This window comes from Plodia interpunctella, chromosome 11 (genome assembly GCF_027563975.2).
Source record: "Plodia interpunctella isolate USDA-ARS_2022_Savannah chromosome 11, ilPloInte3.2, whole genome shotgun sequence".
Taxonomy (NCBI): domain Eukaryota; kingdom Metazoa; phylum Arthropoda; class Insecta; order Lepidoptera; family Pyralidae; genus Plodia; species Plodia interpunctella.
The window spans coordinates 7,517,107-7,529,109 of record NC_071304.1 but is presented as its reverse complement, the minus strand read 5'-3'; the positions used below and the strand labels follow the sequence as shown (position 1 = coordinate 7,529,109).

Here is a 12,003-nt window from a genome sequence, read left to right as displayed (position 1 = left end):
AATTTCTGCTAAACTATTACGCGCACTTATCGACTACTTACTTATGTGTTATTCCATACTAAATCCAATCAGTTGATAAAAAATCATCAGAAAAAAATTTTGACTTTTATTGACATCGATTTCTTTGGAAACTGACTCAATTTGATCATCCGTATCTAATCACAAAAAAGTGCAGTCTTAAAAAAGTTGCCTTGTACGGCACACATACATATTTTGAATTTTAACTAAAAGTAGGTACCTACAACTAATAATTGTGGATTATAAAACTTTCAAGTAACTTTATTGTAAAATTAAATTGAGATACAGGTAATTTCCATAAGTTCAAGGAGGATATTGGCAGAAGATATTTGTACATATTTGGCGTAGAATTGATATTTTATATTTAAGTACTTATGTACTTTAATTACTTATTTAACATAAGTAGGATAAAATAGGTATTTTTGTTTAAAAATTCTTACGATAGTTACCTATAAATAAAGCAGTTTGTGAACAGTTAACCATATAAATATTCATTGTCTTCCCCATATTAATATTCACAAGATTGTCTGTTACTTTTTTAAACATTTCGTTGAAATTTAGTGTTTACTAGGATAGAGCAGCACTTGAGATAAAACATAATTAGTAGAATACTTTTACCCCGCGATTATCCCGAAAATTTAAGCATTGTAACGTAACGTTATTGTAAGTATACGCCCGTATATCTTGATAATTAAATTACTGACCGCTTATTAAAGCTTATAAGCAGTGATTTTACTAGAGCATTTTACTTTTGTAAAAGATTTTATCAGAAATCTAATTTAGGAGGCTAAAATATGAAACTTTACGAGCATGAGAAGTGAAAAATACTTAAGTGTTCTTGGTCATATTAGATACTTACTAAACATAGGGATAGTTTAAGAAATACGTGAATAAGCTAAAAATAAAGAAATACCTTGGAGGTCAGCGTAAAAAAAAAAACTTTATTTGAAAATCCGATGGATGTGTGTGTGTGTGTGTGGTTTTATAGACTGTATAGCTCAACCTCTCGGTCTAGTATTGTATGACATTGACATTAGATTTGACAACGCTGACTTGTCAATCAACTTACGCCATTCCTGTTGTGTTGTGATTTCTAAATTTTTCTTAGGCCGTGTCGTCAGCCGTGCATTTCGTGGATTTGATTTTGTTTTTATAATTTTCTAAAAATATTTATCTGTATATTTTAAAATTAGTTGTAAGAGTATGTTTCTAATTTGTGAAAATGATATAAAACAAATTTGTTAATCATGAGTAAACCTAGACTATTGTCGTAAGTATATAAGAAATTAATTCGTTCAAATATTACCTTTTACTATTATCTACATTAAGCACCTATGTATCTCATTCTTTATTATTTTTTACAATTTAATTTCCAGTGGAGAAGAAATAGTTGCCAAAGGTGCCACAAAAGCAAGTGTATCTTTGCCTGAAATTGGTCTCAAAGATGTTGTACCAAATGGAACTTGGCTGGAACAAAAACAGATCCAATCTGCATTAGATGCCAGAAAAAATCTTATTGAAATTGAAAGGATTGAAAAATGGTAAATACTTATGTGAACTTGTAAATGCATCAAAAGTCTTAGCCATACCTACCCATTTAAAATACAGATGCATTGCTGTAAAGCTGTTTAACAGTTAATAAATGTTTATACTGAACAACTGCAAAAAGCAGGAATTAATTTAGCAACCTTATATGAAGTGGTGGTTATGGTAATGTAAAGCAAACATTAAATCTTATTTCTGTTGCTTTCAATGGGGTTTTTGAAAGTCTTTGAGAGGCCTGTGCTTTGAGAGTGCGCTTTTTTCAATGAAACTTATTTCAGAAAAATAAATTTTCCTTTTCCTTCCTCATTCTTACTAATCACATATGGTTAAATTGAAAATTACAGCGGGAACATAAGTCATGCTCAATGGCGGGAAGATCTCATGCTGGCCGAGGTGACGAACCAGGTTGGTGGTTACTGGCAGTATCTTGGCCACCACAGCAACAAAGCTTTATATTTGAACCCTGAAGAAGCACTGTACTTGATGGAAGTTGTAAGTATTGTATTTTTGAATTTTATATTTGTGTAGTTCTTTGTATAGTCATAGAGAGCATTGGTATAGAGTTGGTTTAGGTTTATTTAGAATTTATCTTACTCATCTTTTGTTCCCAGTTGCATTGAAATCCATCCTAGTCCCATTCTAGGGCCACACGCCACAGAATATTTTTTATAATAATCATGTCATCATAATTTAGGATATTTAGCACCTGTAATTTACTTATGCGTAATAGACAGTATCACATCCTTATCTCTTATGTGGTATATAGTGCCAAGAGTTAAAGCCCAAGCCAAGCTGTTTATAGTTTATAAGCAGGAATTACAAGAAGAAGCTATTCTTATAGGAATTGATTTAAATAGCCTGGGTTGCTATCCTATCATCTATTAGAAGGATAAGTGAATTTAGAGACATGTCTCTTGATTAAAATTTACAATCTGTAATTAAACTTTTTAAAATTACTGTATGAAAATGAATTGTCAAGTCAATAATTTACATTTCGAATTTCAGAACTGTCTACATCTAAAATACAATGAAGTCACAGTGTCATTGCAACAAGCCTACTCGTTACTACTTCGTGGCCAAGTATCCCTCATGCAATACAAAGTATATGCTTCTCTTAGTCGATTAGGGTATAGAATATTTAGATTTTCTGAATCTAAAACTGGAAAGATAAATCCAGCTTCTTCTGCAAAAAGTCAGGAAACAGAGGCTATTGAGGATGTCAGTGAAGTAACCAAATCACAAAATGTATCTAGTGACAACAGTGCCATAATTGACAATAACCAAAGTGATATTGAAACAAAAATGGACACTAATGAAGTAGGTTCACCCGACAAGATAACTCAAAACATTCTAAATAATGCTGATTCTTTGCAAAATTTAGCAAACAATGTGTGTGAAGTGGATGTAGATAAAGGTAATTTTTTTTTTATTGTAATTTGATACTTTAATGTCCATCATTAAGCTACCTTTTTTTTGTTTACGGAGGGGGGAATGAATTTTACGCACTGAGTGTGGGACTCCCGAGCCGTGCCGTGAGTGGGGGAGCAGGCGTCCAAACTGGAAGCAGACCGGAGGCAGCGGGTCCCCATCTCATTTCGGCCGCAGAGTATAGGGAGAGCGGCGCACCGCAATAGCGGCACTCCTCCTCTGCGGCATCCATTAAGCTACCTACCACAACTTTATTAGTAACTAGCTAACTTTTGCCCTCGGCTTCGCCCGCGGAAATTTCCCACAGGAGCAGTTATTTTTCCGGGATAAATTGTACCCTACATCTATCTCCATACTTACTATTACATGTATGCAATATTTCAAGAAGATTGGTTGAGTAGAAAGAGCATGATGCAATTATAACATTAGTTAACTAGGATATGTATTTTTCAAACATAGCCATAACCTTAAGCTATGAAAATTCCATATTTTTTAAAACCCATGATAATAAGGAAATGCTCATATGCATATAATGGAAGGTTCCCATCACTCTTTGAATAGCCACGATTCTTTGAACTACCAGTAACTACAGTACTAGTTGTACCAATCAGATCGAATAAAGGGCTTATACGGCGCCCTATCTCACTCACAAACTCTTGCATCCGCACACCAAACTTCTTTTACCTTTATATTTACAGATGATGTAAATAAAAATGTAACCCTTGATGATGCTATGGAAACTGACAAAACCTTTAGCAGCAAGTATTTAACTTCATGTGCTAGCATGTGCTAGCGCAAAAACAAGACGGGAGATTGGTCCTTCTCATTCTGTGACCGATTCACCCAGATACCCGGTTGTATTTATTGTAAAAAACGTATTTTTTATGATAGTATATATATTTTTTAATTACAGGTCTAGATATAACAGTATCAAGCAGTACAAATGCATTGAATAGTTCAATTAACGAAAGAAGCGAAATCACATCCCCTCAAAGGTATAAAAGTCATAAAAAGATAGAAAAGTTACTTCAAAAAAGGCTCCATAGGAGTCACAGTGCAAAAGACTCTAACAGATTTTTTGAAGACATCCCTGAATTACTACAGAAGGAGACGGTCACAGTGACAGTCCCAACGGAAAATTTGCCAGATGGTGTCAAGCCTAGATATGCTAGCTATGAAATTAATTTAAATAAAGTAAGAACTAAAAACCTAAATACTTCACAAAATGAAACAAACACGTTTAATGAAAATAGACCAGAATTTAGATGGCAAAGCTCAACCACTTTTCAACAAGAGTACAATAATCACACATATTTTTACTCTAATTTACGTGTTCCACGCCAACCATTGTTCAATCAGTTTAATTTCTGGAGGCCAAGACCAAATTGGAACACTTTTCCTCATAACATATTTTTCCAAAGGCCTTTTATGAGAACAGCATTTTGTGCACCCAGGTTTCAATTCTTTCCTAGGCCACACACATACTTCAGGTCATTCAACTTTACCCAAAGGCCTGAAAATATAACAAATCCAGTTAATCCAACTGGCAGCACCAGGCCGGTAATTAATGAAAGAGTTTCTGCCACGAATGATCGATCCAGTTCAACAAATTCTAGGAAACGTACTCGAGATAGCGAACAAGTCATGCGGTTGAATACTATAAAAAACTTAGCATCAAATTTGAGAACTAAAGTTTTTCAAGCTGGTAACGAGGTGACAATTGTAAATTTCTTACTTAATCTCATAAAAATTTACAATTTAAGATATCATGCCAGACTTCGTCTAACCGATGATTTTGAAATAGATGAAAATGAGAATATAGTTGATACTATTACACTTGATGATGACGAAGTGACTGCAAAAAAACCTAGAAAAGACGAGAGTTGTAAGTTTAAAGAGAATTTAAATAGGATTCAACAATTAGCTTCTAAATTGAAGGAGCTCGATAGCAAAGAATTGGCTACACCGCAACATAGGAGGGCGTTGTCGAGTGTTGTCAGAAAATTCAATGATTCGTTTAATGCCGATGTCTACATGAACGACAGTTATGATATCGTGGATAGGCGACACATCGTGCTCGATTCTAGTTCCGATTCCGATTGTGTCATCAAAAAAGCTGAAGTAAAGAAAAGTAAAAAAAAAGCTTCAGTCGGGAAGAAGGTTAGGAATCCTTTTCATTTATTGAAAACTCTATCGGAGAAGAGCAAAGAAATGCCTAGTTGTAGTAAGGATAATGAATTTGTAGAAAACACGCTTTCGTCGAGTGAGAATAACCCAAATAGTGAATATAGTGAAGATATGAAAAGGTCGTTCAAAAGTTGGTTGCCGAAAATCAATGATTTCGGGAGAGCTGAGATTGCGTCCAAAAGTTTGATGTTGTCAAGAATAGTGGAAGCCAATAGGCAAACGTTTTTGTTAGACTTCTTGAAAAACCATACTTGCAAGTTCGTAAACTGGCTGGACGTAAAAATTTCTTTCTTGGAGACCATGGAGTATGCTTCAACTTTGTTCCATGATGACCACGTCATGGAAAATAGTTCCGATTGGGATTCTATAATCAAACCGGAAGACTGCAAGGACACGCCTTCTGTGCTCAATAAACTGAGTATAATTCCTAACAATAGTGATACAAATCTACAAACTAGTCTAAGAATAGATTTCGATGTTTACAACAGAGATGTGCAGAATTTCAAGAAGTCGAATGTACCGACACCGCATTTTCGCATTGTATGTGTTAGGTGAGTGCATAATCATAGTTTAATGTAATTCATACAGTTATTCGACGGCCTGGCCGCGATCATCTACACATTTGTTGAAGTTGGGGTGTTTTGTTTCGGAAACCAAAAACATTAAACACAAATGTTTAGTTATTGTTTTGTGTAGTCGATCTTGTTGAACGTTCATATATTTTTTGTTGATTTTATGGGGCAAAACACACGGTGTAATCCCGACTTTATATGCCACATTTATAAATGACATTTTAAAATTGTCAGTTAATGATGCGGAGGGCGAAGTGCGGGTTTGCATTTCACTTCTCACCATCGTATTTATTCGAAGTGAGACGCAGCGAATCAATCACATTGCGGTGTGGTTCTCGTTGCGTCACTAGTTGCATTGTGATTGGTTCACTGTGTCTCACTTCAAATCGATTCGATGATGAAAAGTGAAAGCAAACCCGCACTTCACCCACGGTTAATGTATTTAGTGCAAATGTTTCTCTTTAGACATTTTTTGTAGTAACGTTGTATTATTTTAATTTCAGCCAATCAACATGCCTGCCGGCTGGTCCAGACATAGCTGCATTGTGCACTCAATATGACGATGCTCCAATAGTATTCGCAGTGGTTGGCGAATCTGTCTCATACCTCCAAATAAAACCTACGAACTTGCCCGTGTATATACCTGAAGGAGAACCCGCATAATGTAACATGTCTATGTATATATATATATATGTATGTAATATAATGTTGAATTTTAATTTTCTGTGTTTTAGTGTTATCGATTAGGTAGTCGATATGAGAGAGTGAACTTCTAGTGCGTGAGATTTTATTATGAAATGTTCTATCAAAAAGTAATAAAATGTTACACGTGATTAGGCAGAGGCATAAGTTCGATCCCCACTCGAGTCCTGAATTTCATCTCAGTTATTATTTTCAAAGAAAGCTATATCTATTTTTTAAATTTTATTATTACAAAAAAAAATAACATGGCAGAATTAGCAATTAACTTCTTTGGGTTGGTTAGTACGAGTAGGTCATTCGATCCTTGTACCATAGCGTTATAGTTCCAAACCCGCCCGACGCGACCTCTGCTGCCGTATATATAAAACATACGTACGTATTTACGCAGAAAAAAAAAGCAGAAACAAAAGTTTAATTAATGTAATTTATTAACAATATAATGCTTACCATAAAAGGTATTAAAGCTGTGATATACTTAATTAAGCAACTATATGGCACGTGAGTTATGGATGGCATAGTGCGAATTCAACTAGCTACCCTTAAATTTAATAATAAAAATACTACAAAAATGCTTGAGAGTCCTGTGCTTTTAAACAACTAATAGAAGAGGCAAATTACATCGATCGAATATATTTTTTCTTTTAATTTTTATTCGTTCGTGCCATTCTCTGGTATTTTCACTTGACTTTGTTAGTATTTTAAAAATGCAGTCTGAAGTTTGATTCGTCCTCTGATATGTTAGATTATCTCTCAAAAGTTGACTACATAACTAGGAACCCATTAATAAATTAATTTCATTCATATAAAAGGCAAATAAGCTGAACCCACTGAATTAGTTCGTCTTCATCTTAGCGTGTCGACTCGGCGAATCATATTAGTGAAGACGCCGCCAACAAGATTAGTTAAGTCGGTTTTATTTGCCCCGACTGTAATACATTTATATCTAAATAGATGCTAAAATTAGCACTTAATTTAATCACTAGGTACATTCTCAATCTATATCCCATTATTTTTCGTTTACGTTACACAACCATCGTTTTATGTCTTGCATTTTTACATCGAACAGAAGTTCTAAGTAGAAAATAAAAACGATTAATCAATTTAAATATAAACTAATATTAATCCAATTGGGTGTCAATTTATACAGTCATAAAATTGGTGCACAATATATGTGACTATTTAATAATTGAAATTCAATGTTTTTTTTTTTTTAATATAGAATGATAGCGTTTTTAAATATAGAATAGTAAATTCTTTTTGTGATGAATTAAAAAAAAACATGTTTGTAAAACCTATGTCATTCTCAAAATACTTATATTGAAGTAAATATTTATACGAAATGCCACTAATAATAGAAACTGACGTGTTACACCATAATCGTATAAATTATGGTGTAATATAAAATGATATAAATGGAACACGACTAGGAATGCTCAATGCCTAGGAACTGGAAAGCGCTGTAATTAAATACTATGATTAACTAATATATCTCTAAGCGCCTTTTTCACCGCTTACTGATAAAGTATCTTACTGATAAAGTATCTGCAGCCTATATGTAACATACCGAGTATCTACAGCCTATATGTAACATACCGGAAGTTAAAAATTGAGTATCAAAAGTGTTTGGGCGAAATGTCCGATCACATCAGGCAGATTTATATACTTAGCAGTTATTTTTATCTGTCAGATTACAATATGATATTTTATCAGAAAGTGGTGAAACAGGCTCTAAATACCTATTTGGTTTCACATTACAATTTGTAACTTAAGTTTATTTTGAGCAGTAACAATATCAGTACGGACGCCGCTGAAGATTAAACTTTTATAAACTTATTTTTATGCCCTCACTATCGACAGTTTGCTAAACTTTAGATTTTTCGATGTACATTGCTGGTTTTTCTTTGCGATAAAAAAGTTCATATACAAACTACGCCTTGTACGTCCATTCGCGTTGGTATAAGAGTTCGCCGATATTTCGAGTGTGGTGGAGCCATTACATTATTTACTTTAATGCCAGATATGCAGTATCAAGTTTAGGCGTTTCGGCGTTCGGTTCTAATGTATATATCGGACTGCGAAAATTGGAAAACTTTATCAGATTCCAAATTCGATTGTTTTTTTTTTAATGCGGTTACGATTTTTAAAAATAATATCATTAAGGCCATCCAAAGTTGATGCCGGACATCTGATAGAAGCGTTCGTTGAAGGGCCTGTAGAAGTCCCTCAGTCGCTCGATAGCGACCGGGTCGATATGAGGGTGATTCCTCCCTTTGGTCTTGCCGAGGCAGTGCGGTGTGGGCCGATTATCTGATTTCAGTAGACAAGGGAAACCTTTGGTTGAGTTAAAGTAGAAGTGCTTTTCAGTTATCACGCGCTTAAGGCCTAGAAATTCCTGGAAGAAAATTAAAACTTTATTATATTAGTCCTTTTTGTAGTATAAAATGGTGGGAAAGTCTCTTTTTTTTATGGTCCTTCGAGCCGGATAGGTAATAAAAAAAATAATTCATACTGTTAGACCAAATGACATTTTTTGTGACATCTACATTAATCTTATTGATATTATAAAGTGGAACTTTGTCACAATGTGTCACAAAGTGACAAAATTCTCTCATCAGATTAAAGTTACAATATTCTTTATTGTCATAAGACACTTTTTATCCCAATATTCCCACGGAAGCGAAGCCTCGGGAAACAGGTAGTATTAAATAAATTTAATGGCAGATTTATTAGAAAAAAATCCTAACCTGAACTCGAGCCATTTCAGCCGCTGGATCGGTCACCAATCTTTCTCCGTTGATCAACAGCAATCTAGATCTGGGAAACCTTCTCAACCACCTCCTCAAAGGTCGTGCGTACACCCCGAGTCGGACTGGCGGCCATGATGCATCTACTACGGACCAGGGCACTCCATCCCAACCCACTGTGCTGTTTACTAGAACTAGGTCTTCGAATCTAGGTAAACTGGGGCGTTTGCTGTAAATATATACGAATATTGGACGATAATTTCCTTCTCAGATTTTCTTTGTAAGCTCTGTAGACGTTGTTTAGCATTTAATTCATTATTTGCATAATATTTATTAGAGCAAATATGTATTAAAAAAGTGGCGTCCAAATCCTAATAAATAATAAAAAAATGGAATATGTTTAGTGGAAAAAAAGGAAACAAAGAAATAATACCATACTGTTCCGTTGATTTAAAATTATTTTTCTTTCGGTTTTCGTGCCGGATATTCGTGGCGAAGGGAACAGTAGAAATTCCAAAAATCCCATTCACGTAGGATAGTTTAAGCGGTATCCCCTTTAATACACATATCCTATTTTTTTTTTTGCCAAACGAGAGAATGCAAAAAAACATTAAAAGCACAAAGATTTCTGAACAAGCCGGTGGTTTATCTAGCCGATATACTACCTGGCAGATTGCGTATAGTCGCTGATAGCCCTGGTGACCGGGTCTCGCACGACGGCCAACAGTTTGACGGCGGGGTTCATGGCGAAAACGCGGCGCGGCGCCGACCGCGTCACCCAGTATCCTGGCGTCTTCTCCATCGTTATCTGGCCCGCCAGCGTCGCCGGCATCTTGTCTCTGAACGTGGAGATTTTTTTAGCCTATTGATGTCTCACTGCTGGGCAAAGACCAGTGGAGACAAGTTATATGCCGGCATCGCGAAACAGTTCAACGAACTATGGCGGATTCGGCATACATTGCTGGTTTTTCATTGCGGTAAATAAAAGCTCTCATACAAACTACGTAATGTCGCGTCGACAATAGTCAGCATCTGAATTCGGTGATAGTGATTGATAGTATAGCCAGCAATAGTTATATTTTTTTTTAATTATGGATGATTACAATAGTACTATGCGCTTTTGAATGACTCATCTGACAAAGACAACCAAACCAAAACAAAAAAAGTTTGTGTTTCACAGATGTATTTTATATTTGAAACCAAACTAATAAACCAAGTGCCAAACTATAGTTTGGCACCATTATTTGAGAGATTTTACTACTTAGTTGCTATTTAAAACAACTTCACGAGCTATTTGCCCTCAGTACCGGCCAAGGTACTTATATCTATTACAAATCTCATCAAAATTCAGTGGTTTAGCCGTTACAGATTTCAAATTAGTAAATTCTTACCTGTACCATTCGAATCCCTTGTGATAATATTTATCAAAAAAGTGAACTTCTGACCCCGCTGCCCTGACATCTGGATGTATTCTGAAAATAAAACTTATCATACCTATATTTGTAGGTGTATATTATCTTATATAGGTTATTCTGTTTCAGTCTGGTAAAATAGAAGGATTTTGTGTGATTTATCGCAGAAATAATAAATATCGAACTATTTTTACCCCTAAATACGATGGAATAGGCTTCGAGGAAAACTTTGACGACTGAGCTAAGAGGTAACAACAGCATTCCCAAAGATTTGTCAGGCAAAGGTTGGTCAGGAAGGCGGCCAGTTGTAAAACCGTAAATCTTATCTTCTTATCTTAGGCGTATCTTCAACAATTAAAGTTTTTATGGTTTTATTAACGAGCGAGGTCTTTGATGCGATACTGCCTAAAATTATACACACACTAAAATAATCTGATTGATTTCCATGGTCGGAAGAGAATACCTATAAATCTAACTCACCTTAAAAATTCCAAAAGGGCCCGTGTGCCACACTTCTTAACACCAATAACCAGAGCGTCAGGCAGTCTTTTCACTGCATTTTCTTGTATTTTCCTATAATCGTTGTTTTTGTCCCAGTCTAATCCCAGAAACGAGACGAAGCGAGCAGTCGCACTTTTGTAGTTCGATATGTGTTGTTTCAAAAACTGATACTTGAGTGATATCTAAAACCGATAAATATATTTACCTTTATATATATCAAGTTAATATTTTTGTAGATAAAAAGCTGTCTACGCCATAGTTATTTGGCTTAGTATTAGAAAATTACATACGCACCTTTCTTTCGTCAACTAAACAGGAATTCAAAGCATACAATAAATATAATACAAATAATAATGTGAAATAAATAAACATAGTTCGTTTCGATACTGCCGGTATCCATTTCATTGCTGTATTTCGAAAGCATTTGTAATAATTTCATCCCCCTTTGCTAAGATATGAATAACATTATCGTGTAATTTATATTATCCTAAATGCAACACAACACTTTCACACTGCAGTCATTTTGTATCCTGGCACTCCTGGTACTGCAGTATTGAAGTTTGACAGTTCTATTAAAATCATGCGATCAATGTATTTTCCGGGATGAGATTAACATTGGCTGCTGACGGTAAAGCGCAAACGCGGACGCGGTCCGTAAGTTGGTTGGGCAACGCAACATGAATGAATGATTCGATTTTATTGCGAATTTTACCGCCCTTATTAAAGAGGTAGGGTTACCAATCTACCAATTCAAATTGTCAAAAGTTTTTTGATTTTCCGTTTCCGCTCCCGCTTAGACCCACCCGCGCTGACAATATACATGGGGTGAAATGGAACACTGAAGAGGACATTTTAAGTTCACATTACCGAGTGACCACGAAAAGAACGGATTCA

At 35.1% G+C, this 12,003-nt stretch overlaps 2 protein-coding genes across 2 annotated transcripts; one reads left to right on the top strand and one right to left on the bottom strand.

Annotated features, from left to right (window-relative positions):
• Positions 1–1,079: 1,079 nt before the first annotated feature.
• Positions 1,080–6,469, top strand: Tsen54 (tRNA splicing endonuclease subunit 54). Its single transcript, XM_053752079.1, has 6 exons — positions 1,080–1,288; positions 1,395–1,559; positions 1,908–2,055; positions 2,569–2,977; positions 3,905–5,729; positions 6,254–6,469. The coding sequence occupies exons 1-6, from the start codon at positions 1,266–1,268 to the stop codon at positions 6,411–6,413; spliced, it is 2,730 nt and encodes a 909-aa protein (XP_053608054.1). The 5' UTR covers positions 1,080–1,265; the 3' UTR covers positions 6,414–6,469.
• Positions 6,444–11,948, bottom strand: Hs3st-B (Heparan sulfate 3-O sulfotransferase-B). The gene is made up of 6 exons (XM_053752080.2): positions 11,404–11,948; positions 11,089–11,291; positions 10,588–10,668; positions 9,862–10,035; positions 9,197–9,425; positions 6,444–8,844 (listed from the first exon to the last, which is right to left on the bottom strand). The coding sequence occupies exons 1-6, from the start codon at positions 11,512–11,514 to the stop codon at positions 8,608–8,610; spliced, it is 1,035 nt and encodes a 344-aa protein (XP_053608055.1). The 5' UTR covers positions 11,515–11,948; the 3' UTR covers positions 6,444–8,607.
• Between the last annotated feature and the right edge of the window lie 55 nt (positions 11,949–12,003).

Coding starts and splice junctions, on each gene's coding strand:
- Hs3st-B (XM_053752080.2), bottom strand. CDS start 11,514: ATGAAATGGATACCGGCAGTATCGAAACGAACTATGTTTATTTATTTC. Junction 10,669..11,088: donor GCCCTTTTGGAATTTTTAAG/GTGAGTTAGATT, acceptor TTTTATTTTCAG/AATACATCCAGATGTCAGGG. Junction 9,426..9,861: donor GACTATACGCAATCTGCCAG/GTAGTATATCGG, acceptor ATATATTTACAG/CAAACGCCCCAGTTTACCTA.
- Tsen54 (XM_053752079.1), top strand. CDS start 1,266: ATGAGTAAACCTAGACTATTGTC. Junction 1,560..1,907: donor ATTGAAAGGATTGAAAAATG/GTAAATACTTAT, acceptor TGAAAATTACAG/CGGGAACATAAGTCATGCTC. Junction 5,730..6,253: donor TTTCGCATTGTATGTGTTAG/GTGAGTGCATAA, acceptor TTTTAATTTCAG/CCAATCAACATGCCTGCCGG.